Raw genomic sequence first — 22,831 nt, 5'->3', positions numbered from 1 at the left:
ACTAATGAGCAAAAATATGTAAAGCATTTACCCCAATAGACAAATAAATAATAGTCTTTGGCACCCTCAGGAAAGAGCTACTACAGTACCTTTCCTTCAGATATAATTCTTTTGCATGCCTCCCTTGGCCAGGAAGAGAAACAGCTGGCCACCCTCTGAGTATTAAGCTGTGGCCCACGGAAGAGACTCCTTTCCATCAGTGTGTGCGAATAGCTGCGCAAGAGTCTATGGAAAGCCTGACATAAAATGTAAGGTAGTCAGAGAATATCCCTCACCCATCACAGCCCAGAAAATCCTGAGAATGTCTGTGTTTGGTAAGTCCTTTTTCTGACTCCTTATTTGAGTCTGAGTTTGACTCTGTCTTCATTTCTGGTCTAGCGCTCTACCTTTGATAAACTGTTCTTCCTTTTGAATAACATATTTATTTACCCTATTGTGCCACTGTCAGAGACCCTAAATATAACGATGTCCTTTTACCAACTGGTGGATAGTCTGGCCTTCATTCTTTTACATACCATCATCTCCAACACTTTCAGGGAATGCTAAGAAACTTTCTCTGCGGAGATAAAAATAATGATACTGAGTCATTGCCTTTGTTACTCTTTGAATTTCCATATAAAGTTATCAACTAAGTGTACCTAGCCTGGTCTAGCAACTATGCCTGCTTAATATGGTTTAATGCTGGTGACATTAGTCACTGTTAATTGCTCAAGAGTTGAGATCAGGTAGGCAATCACTGAGTTCATCTGTAAAAAAAATGACTGTAGTCATATTAAGGAATAAAAGGCTCAATGGCTACCTAATGACTGCAAGTTATTTCAACAAAACTGACAGCATCCATTTTCATAGTAACATATACTACAGCAGAACTCTGAAAATGCCAGAGGACAAGCAGTTTGGGGTTCTTAATTGTTTTACTTTAGCCTTTATTGGTTTTCTATTTATCAGTTGTTTTTGCTTTTAATAGAGTCTGTTTTATTAAAATTTTTCAGCTCATATGGTTTTTAAAGAGAATTTGTGGTTTGAATTAAACCTGACTGGAAATTGACTTCATTTAAAAAGATTTCTCTGCAATTTTTTTCCTACACTGGCATTCATTTAGATAGAAAGCAGTAAAGGAGCCACACAGATACTTTGGAGGTAAGTACTACTGTCAGAACGATGTTCTCTCTTTGCCTCTTGGGGAGTTTTAACTAGGGCTGTGCTCTGTGGAGGAAGCAAGATGCTGGAGGTAGATTTTCAGAACTTTGGGTGTTAAGCAATTACGTTTTAACCTACACTTAGGGCATATGACCTTCCAATTTTGCAGTGTGCCAACTGCAGAGAGAATCTCTGCTGAAATCTGTTGTCATGACAGACAAGGCCATATGAAAAGTGCTGGAAAAATTCCTCCTTAGACTATAATTGCCTTGATGGACAGCAACTCTGCCTTCTATTCCACTGTGGAGTATGTATGCACCACAGTGCTCACGGCTGTGTTCAGGGTTTATCGTCCAAGACACGGTTAGCCTCAAAGCAAAATTAAAATGGGACATTGAAAATACTTGGCTTGCCTGAAGGAGCCAACTATATTTTATTTCATTTTATTTCTAGGATTATGATCCTTAATCCCTGAGTAGATAAAGTGTACACAGTTTTGTTATATGAAAAACCACAAAAAACAAACAAGTTATGTGGTATGTTTGTAGTCATGCAGATGAAATGAAATTGCCTAGTGGATAAGTGGCTTCCTTCTAATTGTGAATCTGGGTGCCCTGTAGAGTATTTGAGCATGGAAGTCAGTAACACTGTGTAGCATAATGGTTAAGGTCCAAGCTCTGAAGCCAGACTACCTGGGTTTGAAGTCTGTCACATCATTTCTTAACATCATTCTGCCTCAGTTTTTCCATCTATAAAATTAGAACAATGATTACACCTAACTCATCAAGTTGTTAGGGGGATCAAATAAATTAATACACACATTTTAAAATGTTTCAAGTAGTTCTTGGTACATAGTAAATGCTCTGGAAGTCTTAGCTGTGAATATTGTAATTACTATCATTAAGAATCTAAGGGCTGGGCACCGTGGCTCACGCCTATAATCCCAGGACTTTGGGAAGCGGAGGCAGGTGGATCACCTGAGGTCAAAAGTTTGAGACGAGCCTGGCCAACATGGCAAAACTCCATCTCTACTAAAAATACAAAAATTAGCTAGGCATGGTGGGGTGCCCCTGTGGTCTCAGCTACTAAGGACTTGGCTGAGGCATGAGAATTGCTTGAACCTGAGAGGCGGAGGTTGCATTGAGCCAAGATCGTGCCACTGAACACCAGCCTAGGCAACAGAGCAAGGCTGCCTCTCAAAAGAAAAAAAAAAAAAAAAAAAAAATCTAAGATTTTGTGGTATTAAACATGGTTCTCTATAATCAAAAAGTTGATTGCAAAACATTTAGCAAGTTCTCTCTATTCTTTCATTCTCTTCCTTTCTTTGTTTCTTTCCTTTTCCTTTCCTCTTTTACTCTCTTCACCTAGATCTCTGGCTTTATGTCTGCATTCTGATTCTTGGTATTTTTAGTCTTGCCTTAAGTCATACTTTTAATGGCAGTGGTGTGGGCAGAAAGGAGTTGGGAGGATAATGGCAGGCCTGTGCTGTCCATAGCCCAAGTATGAGAAGGTAGATGCTTCAGTTGTTAGGGGCTCCCACTCCATACCTACCCACATGCCTATTTGGAGGAAAGAACATTTTTCTGTGTGGAGGTGGCATTCATGTTGAAAGGGGATGGTTGATGGTGTTATTTTTGTTCCCCACAAATGTGGGTGTTTAAAATAGTGCTTTATTCAATCGGCATAAGTGACACATAGACTATGTATAGTGGTGGAACTGGGCCTGGCAGGTGACAAGGGTCAGATCTCACCAAAATCAAGCATCATGGTTCTCCACTGATAGTACCCAAGGAATCAGCTCTGAGGATGGCCAGCACAGACCCCCATCTTAAGTGGACTGGCAAATTTGCTTGCACAACTACCGAATTGTCTGAAATGGAGGTACCTCAGAGCCAGTGAACTGGGATTTTGGCTTCATTTCCATGGGTCATGCCAGTGGGTCACATTTCCTCTCTGAATCTCCCTCCAAGCTGCACTGTACTCTTAAAGGGTAAGTGTATTCGTTATTCTTTTGCTTTTTGACTCAGTGCCCTGCAGGCCTGGAATTCAGCCAGTGTAACTGAATCATGAGGCTGCAGCTCAGGCTATATTTAATTGGAGGTTTATTGTCTTGCCATGGTTCTACTAGTTTAGGGATCTTTTTTCAGATTGATTAAGACACTGTAGGGATTTGAAGTAGTGTCAATTTTGGCTCCATGTGCCCTTTTTAGTGACTATAACGAAAAGTTTACTTAAAGTGTTAAGTTTAGTTCTTTGAAAATTGCCCTTTTATAATTTGAGTCACCATAGTAAGGATTCCAGGAGAGATCCTTTTGAATCAAACAGGTCATGTTTCATAAAGTGTAACTTTGGGGGAAAAGGGATGGAATATTCTATTCCTATGAAAAGTTTTACTACCAAAACTCATCTGATTTGGCTCTCCAAAGAAAAAGAAATGCATAGATTTTGAGGCGAATATAAAGCTACCATATGTACCAGGGAGACTTTGACATATTTCCAGAGTGTCCTTAATTCATTTGAAATGCGTGAAAATTTTGAATTTTATTTAAGAACAAGTGGGGGGAACCATTTAATCAAAAACTTGAGAGTGAAAGATGGCTGTGAGGAAAGAATAATTTCATACTTGCTAGACATCGCTATAATAGATTACATAGAACATTTGGCTGATTTGAATTAGAACCCACATGCCTCCTCCACCCCCAACCTTCTCTTTTCATCTCATTAGAGCCTCTTCTTTTTACCCTCAAGTGTGGTTTCGATATGACTAGGGAATGGACACTAAAAATATTTCTGGAATGACGTGACCCTCTCTCGCCCCATCCAGGAAAGGGACAAGGCTTCACAAGAAACAGCACATGCTTTCCTTTCATTTCTGGGAGTCCCGGGGTCAACCTACAGATGCTGCTTCTTCCGTGGCCGATGGCATTCAGGCTCCTCGCTGCTGCCGATGGTGCCAGGCAAACAACTGGACAGGACAGCTCAGCTACAGAACACTGGCCACAGTCTCGGCCAGAGCAGCAGCCCCCCAGCCACAGACCACCTCCACCGCCCCATCCAGGAGCCTTCCCACCTCCCTCAGGCTTGCTGCGGCCCCGCCACAGGGGCTGAAGAACTGGGAGGTGGTGGCAGCAGTGGCAGCGGTGCCTACAGCCTTGGGGCCAGTCTGGACACGTGGGACCCTGCTTCGGGCAACTCTGCAGCCCCTCCGGGGCCGGAGACGGACCCAAGACTTCCCCAGTGCTCACCATTGTCTTTTCCTGTCGCTGAAACCTGGGCAAGGGCTCATGATGGAAGCTGCCCCTCCTGAGCTGAATTCGAAAGCAAGACAGGCGGAGGTGGGGGACGGGGTGAGCAGTGCTCAAGACAGCCAGGAGCCCAAGCAGCAGCTGTGGCCACTTCCCAAGCCTTCAGCCTCCTCCCAGCGAGAAGCGAAATACGTGGAGATGTGCGCTTCAGCTGAAGTCCAGAGGGAGAGCCCCCGGACCATGAAACTTACCCTGGGGCACTGCCCTGGGGATCAGAGGGCCTCTAGGAGCCCAAAGGAGAAAGCCCAAGATGAACCCAGCAGTCAAAAGTGCAAGACTCCAAGCCCCCAGAGCAATCCTGCCTCCTCCGAACTCTCTAGATCCCAGCACTCTGCCTCTGAAGAGGGTGGCAACTTCTCATCTTCCTCATCCTCCTCCCCGATGAACAAAGCAGAAGAGGATGGCCTTTCCAAAATGGAGGACTCCACTACATCCACAGGGGCTCCGGCCACCTCCTCTTCATCCTTAGGCTTTGAGACTGAGAGTGGTGAAAGTGAAGGTTGCCAGCCCGTGGGAGGAGAAGGAGAGAAAATATCAGGAGGAGGGGGAGGAGGAGGAAAAGGAGGAGGGGGAGGAGGGGCAGGAGATGGAACAGAGTGCAGGGACATTATTGCCAAGTCCCAGGGTAGCAGGGACCCCCCCAAAGTCGAAGAGGCTCACTACATCACCACCCATGAGATCCAGCTGAGTGAGGTGGAACAGGACATGGATTTCGACGTGGGACTGGCCTCCCGCTGGGATTTCGAGGACAACAACGTGATCTACTCATTCGTGGATTATGCTTCCTTTGGTGGCAGCGACGAGACCCCAGGGGACACCACCAGTCTGACCGAAGAGGACGACGACAACAGCTGCTACCTCAGCACCACTCCCAGCACCAACACCACCCGGACGCCCAGCCCTACCAGCAGCGACCTGGCCCGCCCCAATGCAGGCCACAGTGGCCGCGACACCAGCAGCACGGAAGTGGGCAGCGGCCCCTCTGACAGGGGCCCCACTCCCCCACCCACTGGGCCTAGCACTGCCCCCCTGACTGAGGCCTTGCCCGAGACCCCGGAGGCAGCTTCAGGGGCAGTAGCCGCCGCCGCAAGCAGCTGTGGGAGTGCAGCAAGCCAGATCCTCCTATCAATCAAACCGGCTTCCCGGGCTATAAATGAGCCTAGCAACGTGCGTGCAAAGCAAAACATTATTTATGCTGCCAAGCATGAAGGCGACATGAGCCTCCGCGTCTCTACAGCTGCTGAACACAATTCAAGTTCTCTGAAGCAAAACCCGGCTGCAGCAGTGGCTCAGGACCATGCAAAGAAATTCACTGCTGTCCCTGCTCGCCTGCAAACCAGGTGCGGGGCCATCCGGGCGAAGGAGCTGGTGGACTACTCCAGCGGAGCCTCCAGTGCCGTGAGCGAACTGGACGATGCGGACAAAGAGGTGCGTAACCTGACCTCCCGGGCCTTCCGGAGCCTGGCTTACCCCTACTTTGAGGCTCTGAACATCAGCTCCCGGGAGTCCTCCGCCACGCTCTCCGAAGTGGGCTTTGGGCGCTGGTCAACTTTCCTGGACTTAAAATGTGGGGGTGTTGGGGCCAGGGTGGAGCAGAGCCTCCTCAGGAGCAGTGCGGCCTCTGTGGCTGCAGGTCTGAGGAAGGGCAGTGGGGCCCGGGCCACTGCCGACCAGCTCTACATCCAGTCCAAGAAGTCTCAGACCAAGGCCTTGGAGTTCGTGGTTAGCAAAGTCGAGGGGGAAATCAAACATGTGGAGACGCCCCTGTGTTTCCAGAAGCAGGTCCAGACGGGCTCCCGCGTCGTTACCCTTTTGGAGCCCCTGAATGTACGCAGTGAGAGCAAAGCCAGCTCGGCCCCTGGGCCTGGCAGGACCACCAAAGGCCCGGGCAAGGGTCCGGGGTCGGCATACACGGACGACGGCTCCGAGACCTCCGACGGCAGCAAGCCAGCCTCCCGCGCTGATGGCCCCCAGAAGTCCAAGTTCGCCTCCAGTCTGCTAAAAAATGTCATTTCCAAGAAGATGCAGCGGGAACACGAATTCAAAATGGAGAGGGGAGAAGTCACGGATACATCCCAGCACCTCGCAGGCACCTCCAAGGAGACGGAGGGCGCCCCCGGGAGCGAGAGGCAGCGAGAGAGGGGCCTGCAGAGGCAGAGCTCTCGTCACTCCGAGGCCGGCTCCGAGTACACCGTGGTCAGCGTGTCCGACGCGGGCGGGGAGGGGTCCGTGGCGGGCTCCAAATCCCCGGTCTTCAAAGCCAGTACTCCTCGCGAGCGCAGCGCAGGCCCTAGCCGGAATTTCTCTGATGGACACACAGAAGTGTGTGAAATTAAAAAGAGTGCCTCAGAGACCGTCAAGGGCATCTTCCTCCGCAGTCAGAACAGTGCGTTCCGGTCATGGAAGGAGAAAGAGGCCGAGAAGCGGGAGGAGCAAGCCCCTATCGGGAAGCTGAAGCTGCCCAAAGGAGGCGACTGGCGGGCTGATCTCGGGGAGATTTCTGCCAGCAAGAACACCATCATGTCACGCCTCTTTGTCCCCAACATCCAGCAGACACCCAAAGACAAGCCGTCGGGGAAGCAGGCCACCAAGTATCCTGCTGCTCAGGCCACTTCCACAGCGGTGATCAGACCCAAGGCTCCCGAAATCAAGATCCGGCTGGGGAGTGTGCAGCAGCCGAGCTCAGACTTCAACATTGCCAAGTTGCTCACGCCCAAGCTGGCAGGTGGCAGCGCGTCTAACCTGTTCAAGACCATCGAGGACAATAGCAGGGCACAGCAGAAACTCTTCCGCGGGGACAACCTGGAAAAAGTGCCCCATTTCCAGGTGAGAGACATCAGAGACAAGTCCAAGGCTCAAGGCCCCCTCCACCAGGTGAGAGATGTCAGGAAACTAATTAAAGGGTCAGGGGATAGCAGTGACAAGGGCAGTGTTACCCCAGAGCAGGGGCTGACTGGACCCAAATCCAGGCAGCTGTCTGCAGCAGCTGGCGGATCTGGATCCCTGTCTCCCATGGTGATTACATGCCAGGCTGTAGTGAACCAGAGGGAAGACAGCATGGACCGAGAGCCCAGGGAGAGCATGGGCAAAGGGGGCAGCGGCAGAGTCTTGAATTCCTCCTCCCCAGAAGGGACAGTCTTGGTTCACAGGGCATCTGGCAGGCTGCCTGTGGCTACCATTGCCCCCAATAAGCCCGAGCAGGGCTCATACCTGCCTGTGCTCAAGATTGTCTCCAAGGCTTCCACTCAGAAGACTCCAGAGAAGCTCAAGGAGGAGGAGGTAAAGGAGGAAGGGAAAGCCACAAAGCCAGCCCGGAATGCCCTGGAGAAGCTGACTGCAGCCGTGAGGTCCATGGAAGAGCTGTACAGCTTCAACAGGAATGAGTGGAAGCGCAAAAGCGACCCCTTGCCTATGATGATGGACAGCCACGTGCTGTCGCTTATTGCCAGTGAGGAGAGGGAAGGGGTAGTGGGTGCTGAGGGAGACCACGACAAGCTGTCCAAACGGCTTGGTGAGGTGGAAGAACGGGGCACAGGAAACAAAGCTGGTGTGGTCCTGCGAGGGGCCCCCATAGAACGTCTGCAGCGGAGAAACTCCAACCCCAGCGCTGAGAGTGTGTCTGCCAGGGCAGCGGCCTTTGAGAACCTGGCCAGGGAAAGACCCCGATCTCTCTATATTCCCCACGTCCACAAGGATGTGGAGAGAACACAACCCCTGCAGCCCCTCCCACCACTCCCCAGCAACCGGAACGTGTTCACTGTAAGTGCCAGCAGCATCCAGAAAACTGGGGGTGTCGCTGGCAAGTTCCCACAAGGGCCTTCTCCAGAGAGTCCTTCAGCGGCTAAGGGCATCAAATCGCAGGGACTCCGGTCCCTCAAGATCCCTCCAGCCACCCGGACACCTCCTGATGAGGTGACCAACAGGAAAAGTGGCAGCAATGTGGAGAAGAGCAACAGTGACTGTGAGAATTACCTGACCATCCCTCTTAAAGGAAACTCTGCTGCAGGGGAATTTCTTAGCAGGCCTGGGGTTTCCAGGGAGGGGCCCCCCAACTCCTCAGCTGCCACTCTCTGTAGTTTACCCCCGCTGAGTGCCCGCAGTCAGGTCCCCAGTAGCTCCAAAGGCTCTCAGGTTAGTGGAACCAGCCGACCAGCTTGGCGTACCAAACCTGAAAACCCCCGGGAGACAGTAGCTGCCCCCCAAGGGCCCCAGAGCCCTGAGCATCCCCCTACCACCATCTACCACCAGCCTCCACTGCCCTTCACTCTACAGGGGGCCCAGCCCCAGGTCCTCTGCTTCTCCCCACCCAGCATGCCTGCCCCTGCACCTGCAGGCTCAGCTCCAGTTCCCACAGACCCCTTCCAGCAGCCACAGCCTCAACAGACCCAGCGTAAGATGCTCCTGGATGTGACAACTGGCCAGTACTATCTGGTGGACACACCGGTACAGCCCATGACCCGGAGACTGTTTGACCCTGAGACAGGGCAGTATGTGGATGTGCCCATGACCTCCCAGCAGCAGGCTGTGGCTCCCATGTCCATCCCTGTGCCTCCCTTGGCCCTGAGTCCTGGGGCTTATGGACCTACCTACATGATTTACCCTGGGTTTCTGCCCACCGTACTGCCCACAAATGCCCTGCAGCCCACACCAATTGCTCGTACTCCAGGAGGCGGTGAGCTCTCCCCAATGGCGGCCGAGCCTTCCAGTAAAGAGGCAGCTGCAGCGTTCACTGAGGCCCCATACTTCATGGCTTCTGGTCAGTCTCCAGCCTCCTCATCCTCCTCAGCCCCAGCAGCCACATCTCAACTTGTAGGGGCCAAGGGCTTTGCCCAGCTGCATGGCAAGCCTGTCATCAGCATTACTTCGCAGCCCCTGGGGCCACGAATCATTGCTCCCCCTTCCTTTGATGGCACCACCATGAGCTTTGTGGTAGAACACAGATGATGGGCAGCCACCAGGAAGTGGAATGAAACACTCCTGGTAAGTGAATTTCACTTTGATAATCAGGTTTACCAGAGTAAGAACAATAATTTTTTTGTTTGTGTTTGAAGTAAGAGATTTACAACAAAGGAGGCTGTCTCTAAAAATGGATGTTTTGAGAGAATAGAACAAAACCACATCCAATTTACAAAGGGGATAATTTTGCCAGGATTCCCCCCTCTCTCCAGGCTTCAGTCCCCAAGGTCAGCCTTTGCCCTTTGACCTTTTCAGATTGCCTGAGTGTTTTTATCCACCTGAGAGTAGAAGGGAAGTGAACCTTGGGTCTGTCCCTTCAGTCTGTGGTAAACGTTGTCAGGGCAAAGAAATCAAAATCCAGCTTGGATTTTGTGGAGTGAGCCTCACTCTGTTTGTGACAGCCCCAGGGACAGGAGGCACTGAACATCCTAGGAGGTCATTGTAAAACCCTTCAATCTGTTTGCTCCCCAGAAGTATGGAGAAGCAAAGACAGATGTTTCTTGTAGGAACATTTTCTAAAATCTGCAGAAAAGCTTCTTTCTCCTCTTGTATCTTCCTTTTGAAATTGCTTATAAAAGCGGCTGTATTTTTTAAGCTCTTGTTTTTCAGTTTTCAGATAATCAGAACACATTCTTGGGATGAGTTCAAGGTCTTTAATGTGTCTTACACACACACACACACACACACACACACACACACTTTGATTTCTATGGAGGATTCTGGAGCTGCAGTTACTCCTTGCTTGAATGGAGTTGCTGTGTTTAATCCAGTCCTGTTCAGACTGAACACATTATGCTTTGCTGCTAATCCCCACAAGACTGTTATTTTCATGTCTGCATTCTTTCTTCAGAAAAGAATCAACTTCCACACCTACCCCCAGGTAAAGGAAATCAGAGTAAATAGATTCCTGACACCTAAGTTAATCCAAATGTCCAAACAGGAATCCCTGGAAATACAGTACATGGAACTTGATAGGAAGAGGGAGCTTTACTTGTTCAAACCAGGACACTTCAGGTCAAACACATGACAGGGCAAAGACACCTTCAGATACGAGCGTAAAGGTGTCAGAACTGTGTGGGGACAAACTTGTCCCTTACACTCCTGTTCTCTTCAGATGGGGAAAGGGTGATATTATAAATGCTTCTAGGACTTTCAGTCTTTGGTAAGATCATATTCTGAACTAAAAAAAAAAGAGAGAAATCCTATTTATGCTTCCATAATAAAAAATAAGTTATTTCTCTCTTCTCTGTTATAACTGAAAAGGAACAGAAATATTGTTGCTTTGTGCAATGAAAGAGCCTTCATTCTGGAGTTAGGATCATTGGATTTTGGAGTCACACAGCTTCTCACCAGCTGTGTGACGTTGGGCATTACAAGCTTTTTAGCATTCATGTGTCATCTCTAGTGGGGACAATAATATCTAACCCTAAACATGTATCTAAATATCAGATGATATAACAGTGTATTGCAAGCTAAAAATTTTGTTCAAATTAAGGGATTGTTACTGAATATTATTACACTTATTGGACTGTAAGACAATATTAGGCATGGTTTAAAAAACCCTTAAACCTTTCTCTAAGAATTCAGTTGAAAGCACAAGCCTCATTTTAGCTGCAATCTAGAAATACATTATTTAAATTCTTCTTCTGGGAGAGTCTGCAACAGGCACTGTGTGATGATAACATATAAAGAGGGGAGGGAGAAAAGTAAAGACAAATAAGTCATATTTTGTTTAGTGTAGAAAATTAAAAAAATATTCAATATGCATGGGTAGGAAACTCAGAATTAGAGAATTAGTTTTGCAGAAGGAAAAGAGTAGCCTATAGGCAAAAGTGTTTTAATCACTTAGACAGGTGGCGTGTTCACCTAGGACTGTTTGGGACCAGCTAATGCTATGAGACCTTTGTGCAAGCTGTGGAGGTACAGAAGCAAGGGGAAGGGAGGACAGGGAAGAGAGAAGGGAGGATCGGGCACACACTTGCACAGTATCCTCTTAAGCAGCTGCCTTTGGCCTTTCTCCTGTCTGTTGAGTCTAGAGAGATTAGACTTGGGGTTGTTTCCAATCGACACAGATATGCATTAGAGTTTTTAGCATTTGGGACTTGAATGGTGATATTTGAAAATTTTTCCCTTTTTGAAAGCACGACCTTTATTTTAGTAAATAAAGCCCTAAAGATAGACAGAAAGGCCAAATCTGGTTGGCAACTAAAGATTAACTTTTTGTATGTAGGCAAAAGTTGACTTAGCCAAATTGAAATAATGAATTAAAAATTTTTCAAAATTCACGTGTTTGAACATTCAATACCACCCTCCAAAGAAAAGCCAGATGGATATTTTTTAAGTGTGTAATTCTTCTCCTTGTGTAAAAAATTATAAGTGCTGTTCAGATATTTCAAGATGCTCATATAGATGGTCAGTGTGAGAAATCTTGAAAGGTGATTTCAGGTCAAAATTTCCTTTAAAAACCAGACGTATTGCAGATATTTGTTTTGAGGTAGGGTAGGTTTATGTGCCCTTTTCAAATGAGAATTTATGTAAATGATTTTTATCTGACCACGATATTTCACAGAGAAGAAAACTGGGACTTAGAAAGAAATGGTTTGCTGAGGTCCCCAGAGAATGAGACAACCAGGATGTTTAGAACCTGCTCTTAACTCCTGGGCGACACCATGCTCCCTGCAGACCACTCTATGTTCCTTGGTGTGATGCATGGAGCAAAAAAGGGACAGTAAAGAAGGTGTAATGAGCTCTGAACTGGCAGCAAGGACACCTGGGATCTGCTCTGTGGTGGCATTTGGCTATTAACCATCTGTGTTTCCATTTGCCTCTCTGGACATTTGTAAAATGAATGTTTCAACAAAATGCACTAATTCAACAAGCATGAATTACATGCCTACATTCCACCAGCCACTGTGTACTCCCTGTTGGGGCCGTAAACCCACATACGGATAACACAAATTAGGGGCTTACACTCCAGCAGGAGACAAACTTGTACACACAGAACTACAAAACAAGTGTTCAAGAACTGTCATAACCTTTAAGATTCCTTCCAGTTCAAATAATAAGTATTTCCTCATCTATTTTTAGCACCACATTGCAACAGGGAGCTTCACTTTTTTTCCTTCCCATATATATTTGGACATAAACAGCTGCTGTTATCTTTTTCTGATTATTCTCTTATAAATGTTCCCTTATTAAAAAAATTTTTATAGGTGAGTTTTTCTCACTTCTCTTCATCCTGTGGTCAATATTCCAGTATTTCTCAGATTTTGCCATGCCACACCACATCTAAAAAGATAATAATATTATTCATTTTATTATTATTTAGGACTCCCATCTCACATTGTGATTAATGGACAAGGCTGTGTATCACCTGGGACCCAACTGCTCAGATGGTTACAGCAGTAACCCAATTGCAACACATCAGTGTACTAGGCACACCAGCTGCAAAACTTCGCCACTTTCTTTTTCGTTGTTGTTAGGCCTTTTTGTCTGTCTATTTTGGTTTTTAATGTTCCCTCTCCACATGATCTTTGAAAACTTTTTAATGAGTTTTTTTTTTTTTTTAGATTTCTGTTATTCGAGGCACATGGCTATATTTTTCTCTTCCTGACATACTCTCTTGCCCATCCACTTAGATGCTATATTTTTGTTTTAAGATTTTATTTGAGACTTGATACTAAATACCATTTACAAGGGCATAAAGATAAAATAAATATGTAATATTAATAAAAGAAAACTTTCATTGGCACATGTAGTGGATATCAGCCTAAGGGAACAGCAATTATTTTGTTTCTTTTTTTTTTTTTTTTTATTATACTTTAAGTTCTAGGGTACATGTGCATAACATGCAGGTTTGTTACATATGTATACATGTGCCATGTTGGTGTGCTGCACCCATCAACTCGTCAGCACCCATCAATTCATCATTTATATCAGGTATAACTCCCCAATGCAATCCCTCCCCCCTCCCCCCTCCCCATGATAGGCCCCATTGTGTGACGTTCCCCTTCCCGAGTCCAAGTGAGCTCGTTGTTCAGTTCCCACCTATGAGTGAGAACATGCAGTGTTTGGTTTTCTCTTCTTGTGATAGTTTGCTAAGAATGATGGTTTCCAGCTGCATCCATGTCCCTACAAAGGACGCAAACTCATCGTTTTTTATGGCTGCATAGTATTCCATGGTGTATATGTGCCACATTTTCTTAATCCAGTCTGTCACTGATGGACATTTGGGTTGATTCCAAGTCTTTGCTATTGTGAATAGTGCCGCAATAAACATACGTGTGCATGTATCTTTGTAGTAGCATAATTTATAATCCTTTGGGTATATACCCAGTAGTGGGATGCTGCAAGCCTTTGTTTCTTCATTTCTCCCTGTGTTTCATGTTGCTCCTGCATTGTTGGTCTTTCTTTTCTATTTACTTCCTCAGAGTTATTTCTACCCACTGTATAGGGCCCCATGCATCAGCAACTGAAGTAGGAAGAGCAAGGGCTGGATTCAGGGAGAGCTGTTTTATTATTCTAAGGGGTCCCTAGACTGGTCCTTAGATTATCAAACCCAGTCTCTTTGTACTAAAATTCCAAGAGGAAATTGGCACATAGAGAGGTTAAGTGACCCTTCCTTAGTCACAGAACTGGGACTCAAAACCTAAATATTCCATGCCAGAGTCTTTTCCTTTTTTAGAGGTGGAGTCACTACATTGCCCAGGCTGGAGTGCAGTGGTGCACAGGCACTTTCTTCTTGCTGTCCATTTCTCCTTTTCCTTTTCTCCCTAAGGCCACTTTTCTTTGATGGAGTTACTTCCTGGTATCTGTCCCACTAGTCTCTCTTTTTCCCATAGCCATTTACTTGAGAATTTATTTTCTGTCCTTTTTTTTTTTTTTTTCAACTTGTTCCTTATTGTGGTTTCTCATTTTCCATTCACTTCAACTTGATTTAGTTCGACGTGCCACCACCTTGCTTCTTCCCTTTTCCTCACTTTTTTCGTAGTTTGTTTTTTATCACAGATTAGACCGCTTAAAGGGTAGGACTGGGTGGGTTCTCCAGCTCACCTGAATGTTCTTAAAGCATTGTACTTGCAGCCCAGGCAAGTCATCTGAGGGACAGGAACTTTGCTGCCCCAGCGCATGCAGGCCAGGTAGCTAATCTGCAGGCTATAACCTAGACATTTTATTTTCACTTCATTCCATAATTACCTTCATGAATTGATTAGTTTATTTCTATTTTCCCCACTAACTTGGTAGTGACTTCCTCTCCCAATTATTGTATATAGCTGCTGTTTTGTTTTATCTTCTTAATGTATTTTTTTTTGTTTTTGCCTTTTCTTTTCTCCCTTTCCCTTTAATTGCATTGTGGCTTTCCTCTAGCTTACTATTTCATACCTTTCTTCACAATTCCACTGCCTTTATATTTTCTTTTTTAACTTACCTAAAATTAATAAAAAATGAAAAGTAATAGCTAGTGTGTATTAATCATTTAGTATATACCAAGACTTAACATCATTGAATTTCTAACACAGGTAGGTACTATTTTTAATTTCTGTTTGACAAATTAAACATTAACTTGTCCCACATCAGCAGCTATTGAAATCCAGGCACTTGGAGCTCCATGCCCATTCTCTTATAGATCACCCCCTTGTTCATCTATTTGTCTTATTCTCTGCTTTCTGGTCTCAGTTCTTTGTTGTAAATTGTCCCTCTTCCCTTATCTGTTCTTTGTGTCAGGACTTTCCCACTACCTAACTTCTCCAAAATTTTTCAGCCCTTGCATTTTTCCTCTCAGCCACATCAGTCCACTAAAGGATTAATTATATGAAACATTAAAGTCGTTGTGGATGGGAGAAGAGAACAGAGTTGGCATTTGACTGGCTGCCCTGCTGCTGATTTTCCAAACTTCTGTTTCATTCAGAGGAAATATAATCTTCTGGCCATTTTATTGCCATGGAGTGTGTGTGTGTGTGTGTGTGTGTGTGTGTGTGTGTGTGTGTGTGTGTGTGTTGTGGTTTGGGGGAAAGGGCAGGGAAAGGGAATAAGGTAAGAAACTGACCCTGAATCTGTCGGTGTTCAGCATATACTAAAATTCTATGTGTGCTTTTCATTTTATTAAAAAACTAGCTGTCCTTAGAACACTGTATGCCCCAAAAAGAAACCTGAGCCAGCTTAAGGACTCCTAGGAGCTTTGGCTCCCTGCGGTGGGAGAATTTTTGTTTATGTAAAGCAGAAGAATGTGGGCTATAAAGGTAAGGGTGAAATCTTCTTGGATGCCAGTGAATTAAAGCATTTTAGTTGAAGGGGAGCTGTGTGACTTTTACTAAAGCACAAGTATGTGTGCCTTGAAGTCAGGCAACCCCAACTCAGATTCTTATACTGTTACTTACTAGTCCAAGTAACTAGTCTTACTTACTAGTCACAGTGTAGTCCAGGCAAGTGACTTGCTGTCACTGAGCCTCATTTTCCTCATCTGTAAAATGGGGTACATTTCAGGAGAGTAGTGAGGACTGAATTACAAAACCATAACAGAAGACAGCACATATACATGGCATGTAGCAAGTGTTCAAGCTCCCTCATAAATGCCTCAGAATCCCCTTATCTTCTCAGTGCCCCTCACCAGAGCAGAAAATCAGCTCTTATCAATGCAGATTCCCAGGGTAAGCATCATGGACCTGTGCCCAGGATTGCTCTGTATTTCCCCAAACCGGAGGCAGTGCCCACAGCTCTGCAGTCCTCTCTGAGCTAGCTGGCTGATCTCTCAGGGCAGGCCAGTTGGCTGTGTGTCAGGGTACTTTAGTATCCCCCAAGGCCTTCCAGAATGTTATACAACTCTGAGCATAGCTTGCCAGCTGTGTGTGGTGATTTTCCCCTCTGTCTGGGCACAGGCCGGCATGGAGAAAGGGAAAATCTGACCCAGGATCCCTGTTGAACTCTGTCATGTGTTCTGGTCCTAAAACCGTGGGAAGTCATCCAGTTAAACTCCCTGGTGACACAGTGTAGTCATCCTTCATTTTTACTGACCTCTTCATGATCCATTCTACTGCAGTAAATGTTTGTGTGGCCTCTGACAGGTTAGCTATGTTGGTGATTTTTATCACTTTTTCTTTAACAGGAATTGGGAGCAATTTTACTAATTCTCAATTTCAGACCAAATTCCTCTGAAATTAGTGTAAGCAGAAGCGATATTCTGTGAATATCCAAAAAGGCAGTATCTATACTATCAATCCCTAAATATGATCCTAGTAGATTGATTAACCAGATTTCTCCTTCATTTCTCAGACTATTACCATCCTATAGTGCAATCTCTCTCTTGACTGTTTCTTTCTTTTCTGTCTCTCTGTCTCCCCTCAATGTCTTCTCACTGCTCAAGGAGTCTTTGCAAACCTTGCCTTGTGATAGGACTCAGCCAGAGTTGTTGTCAAATCCTTGGATCCACATTGAAATGATTCTTCTGAGTCCCGTATTTTCTTTTCTCTCTCTTGTAGTTAAATTTTATTTTCCTATTGCTGCTTTTGATCTCCTAAGGTAGAAAAACTTATGTTCAGCAAATGAGGGGTCTCCAAATTCACAATGGTCCCTTTCATCTTGCAGGTCATTCCTCAATATAAAATACAACACAATAAAATAAACATGGAGTATATATATATGAGCTTAAAAAATTATTCTTACGGACTTCTTTTTTAAAACACATATTTAAACAGGTTTGTTTCTAGATGACAGAATTAAAATGTCCCTTGCCTTACTACTCTGAGTGCATATAATTGGCTAGATAGCTGTTATTTGATACTTTTTGGAGGTTGTTTTTCGCATGAGTCTTCTTAATCCCCAACAAATATTACCTGTAGGCCACTCTATTTCTGTTTTCATAATATTGTGTTCAAATATTAACTCCCAAATGTTAAAAAAAAAAGCTTACTTAGGCAAAGTTCTGGTAGATATGCTAGAACTTATGTGGAGATAGAGAGAAAAGGCTAACTTTCAGTAAGCTTTCGAACATGTCAATGCTGTTCTAGAATTGATGTAACTAAGTTAGGTTCTAATCAGTACATCTTATTTTAAACAAAATGTACTATGTGAATTTCGAAATAATTTAAGTACTGGTCATTTGCTTTACAAGAATTCTCAGTATAGAGTTTACTCATTTAATAAGATTGATAACTAAATTTCAAATATTTCCATTTAGCTTAAATATTTCTGAATGCTAATATTAGAAATATATCTATTATATTATTTTATCTTTGCTATGAATGATGTCAATGAAAATGAACATTTAACTTTAAAGTCATTTTTGAAGAGTTGATTAGATTTGATTCAAGTTCCAGTTGGGGCAATTTCTCGAAGTTGGCATAATGTTCAGTAAGTTCATAAACATATTTGCCAAGCATATTTTAAAATGTTAACTTCATTATTAACATTGAAATTAGCCAAACACTTAAATAAAATGTATTTTAATATTTTTCTTGTTTTGTAAAAGTGAAATTTGCTTTTAGAACTAAAAATGTTTTCCTTGACTATGTTTTTTTTTTTAATGTTTTTATTTTATAGGAGCAAGACAAAAAGATGGACTATTCTTCTTTAATCTGGAATTTGCATTGTAATAGCACTGAGAATTAATTCATCTGAAAAACTTCTTCCACATGTGTTATTCTTAATTTTTGCTTCTTATAAGCCAAGTGTGTAAGTTTCTATATTTTTCTGAACAACCCTCTTAAGGCAGTTTTTATTTTAATTTTATTAAGTTGATTGAATGGTTGCATTTCTTCCCTTTATGACTATTTCTTTTTATACTTCAACACAGGATATAAAGTTTCTATTCACCTCCTTTCCCCCTGTACTTGTGACTAGGCAAACAATTCCTTTGTTCCCATTGTTCAGCCAAAACATGCAACAGAATGGGATTGATTCTGTTGTGAACCAAGCTAGCAAATCAGTAATTTGGATCACGAATCTTCTTATAGGTTCTTGGAATATATCAAGACTAGCTGGCTGAGTTGTAGTACATATTTAAGTTTTCAATATGGTGGTCTGCTCTTTGAATAATATATCAGCCAAACCTACCCATTCTCTTGGTTATGCTCTATGTGTTATTTTATTAGGTTTGGCATGATTTCAAATGTGATTGTGAAAAATGGTGGTTTTAATGTTTGTGTTTTATTTTATTTTTCCAATTTGTACAATGCCACGACACTATTTGTTGCCTTAAAATAGAATAGCTTGAAATACTGGAAAGCCAATGATTGCATCTAAAGTACTTAGTCTCAGAAAAGTATAAAATATCTATTTTCCTTTAAGAATCCAACTATTTTTGTGGGTGTATAGCATTTTTCTTTTCTTCAATAATTCCCTCCATAGTTGCATACTCATGTCTCTCATGGATTGTTTGGAGTTTAAAGAGTGACCCTTTGGGGCAGTAAAGTAGAATACGGCACTAATTCAGTGGCTCTGATTCACTCCAGCTGTACCCTTGCTGTCCCAATAACAGTAACCTAGAGTTACAGCACTTGCTCCTTATGAGGCAGGTTTGAAGAGATGTCAAGAATCCAAATCATGGAATCTTTTATCGACATTCGGTACTGTCTCAGTTGTAACCCAATTCTGAAGTCTATTTGAGTGAGTGTTTGCAGTGAGTCTTGAAGACTGGAAGATTTGATTAAACAGATAAATATTTAGCTTGCCATAATAAGTGTATCGATATATACTTGGCAAATGTTACATTGAAATATTACTTAATTACTTTTTAAAGGAATAATTTGAAGTGTTTCCCAGGCTTTTTTTTTTTTTTTTTTTTTTTTTTGAGAATCTCCCTTTATTTACCAATTTGTTTAAAGATAAAGCATTCTGGTAATTTTTTAATGCCCTATTATTATTTTAATCATCAGCAATATTTTATTTCTGCTTAAAATTCCTTCATAAGCCACAGAGTTTTATGCTACTCATGACAAAAAGTGTGAGTAAAAAACTATGAGACTGAGCTTAGTATGATTTATATAATCTTGTTACTTTGTAGTTATGCTTCCCATCTCAGACTCTTAAAAAAAACTTAATTTAACTTTCAGGGTCTTCCTTTAAGGGATCTTGCTCTGAAAAAAACTTCTCTTGGGTACAGGGAAAGGTTTGAGGCAGGAATAGTCAGCTCTGATCATGATTCAATTGCTTGTTGTGCTGATGAGCTATGAAATGAAGCTATAGACTTTACGAGACATGAAATACAAAACATAATCTCTATGTATGAAAAAGATGCCCTTGTGCCAAATTCAAGAAAAAGATATTTCTTTATCATAGAGGTCTTCTTACCCAGGCATATCAATCAATTCCCCCCAGAACTTACTGAAGTTTTCTCCACTGGGGAAAAAATCTTACAGCATCAGAGCTTCCTCGTTTTCAGAAGAGATTGGCAGGGTATAAGGTAACTTAATATTGACCCAAGAAAGTAGAATCCCTTTCAGAAATCTTTACACTTACTTTACTGAAAGCAGCACCAAGAAACCTCCAGTATTTGAACACACCTGGTGAAACGTACATAGAATTTGGGTGGATAGTACCAAACTTGTTAAGACTGGTTTAAAGCCAAATGTGACTTTCAGGAAAAACCAGTGGTCGTGTTGAGTAGTGACCGCTCGCTCACCGACTCTTCAAAAAGAGAAACAACTCCTTCCCTAGAAAATGTGGTAGAGTTGAGAGTTTGGGGCCCATAATCTATGTATCAGTGTTTCTCACCAGCAGATTTGAGTTTTAAATTCTCACATTGAGGTAAATTAGGACACAAACTAAGGAAAGAAAGAAAAAGCTTTTCGTTTGTTCTATACAAGAGACTTCACCTTTTCGGAAGTTGCCAAGGACACAGTGATGTCGAAGTGGTTAAAAATGCAACTTTTGAATAATGTTCTATTAATATCACATCATCTATTGATAATTTTATGGTTCTCTATTTCACCAAATCATACAAAGCTGCTAGGCCATTCACTACCTCCAGTGATAGGAAAAAGTATTTTCACAGGCATGAGGTAAATCTCAATCTTTATTTTTATTGTTTTGTCATTTCTTGAGGTTGCATGAATATTTGAATGAAGTAATATACCCTTCCTTTTATAACTCAAGTGGAATCAAACAAGAGTCTATGAAGCCTTCTGACCCATAAAACTATTACTCTAATGATGTCCCTTTAGCTACTGAACTTCCCTTTTATTTTTTATTACTATAATACCATTAGTAAAACATTTCCTAAATAGTGCCTTGAACTTGAATCTAATCAGATTTGCAGAGTCTGCCTTTTATAATGTCCTCTTAGGGTTGTATGTGTGGCTCAGTTTTCCAGAAGGGCCTCTTTTTATTCTTGATAAAATGGTCATATTTGAAATATGTCCCATTTCAATCGTTTCTGGAAAACTGAACACATTTGTAACCATATAAAAATTGAATTCACCAGAATGTATTTTTTTAAAAAGTACTCACTGAAATTGCCCTCAGGATTAAGTGAAGGCCCAGATATGTAGGTAATGCCATAGCAGATAGGCTCTCTATATGTCCATTTATCATGGAGTAAATAAGCTAAAGCAAATTACACTTTATATCTTTATAACAAATCTCAACTATTGACACGCATTTCTAATACATCCTTATGTCACTGGAAATATCTGGTGATATAAATTCCTTTTTCTTATTTTCAAATTTGACATGATCATCTTTACCTCTTAAAAAGATACATCTTAATTGTTTTCATACTTCATAGAAATCAAAGTCTGTGTTTGCTACAAATTGAATGCTCACATTACCTGAAATAATATTTTGGACTGCAGGACAGGACAGTATTGATTCCTAAGTAGATTGACTATAATCTCATGATAAGTATGTATATGTGCGTGGGAAAACAACATTCAACAATAGTCTTTGTGTTTAAAAACTATCATGGTATACATTTACTTATGTGGTGCTTGAGGAGTTTCATTCTACAGTTTACAAGGTGTAGGTTTGCACCCCAAATTCTCAGGGTATGCTATTTCACCCAAATACTTGAAAGAAAAAGGTGCCCTGTATTTTATCAGTACTGTTGAGGTGGAAACTTTTTGTGTAAGTTTGTTTGAGAAAACTGCTTATAAAAATCAAATTCACAAAATATGTTAGGCTTTCACATAATTTCTAAGGAGATATATGTAGAAATAAGATATATATTATCAAGAGACTGCTTATATATTCTTAACTAACTTCTGGGTCCTAAGTAGACCTCACAGGTGCATAAAATCATTAATAAAGCACGTAGCACTTGCTAATTGGTGCCTTAAGCTTGAATCTAATCAGAATTGCAGACTCTGGTCCTCTGGGGTAAAAAAACATGTCCATCTGTGGCACGTGTGAGTACTAGGCCCAGGGGAAGAGTCTGAAAATTAAACTCCTTTGTATGTCCTGTGTCTCAGAAGAGAACTGAATGTTCAGAGCAGCGTTTGTAAGCTGTTAACATTCAGTATTTCATGTTGCAACTAGAACACATTAGATTTATTCCTGTTTAATTCATCATGGTGCAGAATAAAACACACACACATCTGATTTGATTTCTTTTTCTTTTTTTAAGTTTCATAATTGCTTTTTATGGCTAGTGTTAATGGCAAGAAGTCCTTCCCAGGGCTCCCTGAATAACCTACTATACCTGTATCCACAGCAGGTGATGCTTTCTTTTTATCCCCACTTTGAAGACATGTGTTTCTGTATTTACACATAAATTATACTATTGTATAGTAAAGACAGCAGTGGTTGAAAAGAATGTGAACACTGTAGAAGTTATGTTGGAAAAGAGGAGAGTAAATTGTGTGATTAATGGGGAAGGATATTGGATAATGTTGTACCCCGGACTATGAAAAAAGCTGGTGGTAAATGGGAAGAATGTGAAATTTTAAACTACTCTCAACATAGGAATCTTGGTGGAAAAGGTTCCTGCCAGAGGTCTGATATGATTCAATTGTAGAATGCAATGAACTTGGCCAAGGGAACTTTGAATCCAGCCAAGGGGACTTTGAATCTCAGCAGCTCTGAGAATCACATTTTCAGTGCATTGAATATGAAGTAAACTATTTAGACAAGGATTCTGTGAGACTAGCCTATTTACCTTTAATTGCCAGCATTTGTAAATGATTGTGCAATCTTGTGTAATGGTCTTTTATTTTAACTGTTTTGGAAAAAAAAGTTTTATTGTTTTTTTTTTTTCCCAGTAAAAATTACTTCAAAGAAAAAACGCATTGTCTGTCTTTATTTTAACTCAAAAAACAAGCTTTGGATAGTTTTATTTTCTTCTACTTTAAATCCTTCATTTAATTAAAATACTCTATTAGTATTTCACATCCAGGTACTACTCATTTTCTATTGCTGTGGTAACAAATGACCACAACTTTAGTGGCTTAAGACAACATAAATTTATGATCTTACAGCTCTGGCTGTCAGAAGTCTGGTAC

General features: G+C 42.6%; 1 protein-coding gene across 1 annotated transcript; it reads left to right on the top strand.

The window, feature by feature from the left end:
- The first annotated feature begins 3,669 nt into the window (after positions 1 to 3,669).
- On the top strand, positions 3,670 to 22,614 carry C3H4orf54 (chromosome 3 C4orf54 homolog). The gene is made up of 2 exons (XM_023220174.1): positions 3,670 to 9,425; positions 17,937 to 22,614. Exon 1 carries the CDS (start codon positions 3,996 to 3,998, stop codon positions 9,387 to 9,389), a length of 5,394 nt encoding a protein of 1,797 aa, XP_023075942.1. The 5' UTR covers positions 3,670 to 3,995; the 3' UTR covers positions 9,390 to 9,425; positions 17,937 to 22,614.
- The last annotated feature ends 217 nt before the right edge of the window (positions 22,615 to 22,831 follow it).

This window comes from Piliocolobus tephrosceles, chromosome 3, assembly GCF_002776525.5.
Source record: "Piliocolobus tephrosceles isolate RC106 chromosome 3, ASM277652v3, whole genome shotgun sequence".
In the NCBI taxonomy this organism is placed as follows: domain Eukaryota; kingdom Metazoa; phylum Chordata; class Mammalia; order Primates; family Cercopithecidae; genus Piliocolobus; species Piliocolobus tephrosceles.
The sequence above is the reverse complement of the archived record's forward strand: the minus strand, read 5'-3'. Positions and strand labels throughout refer to the sequence as shown.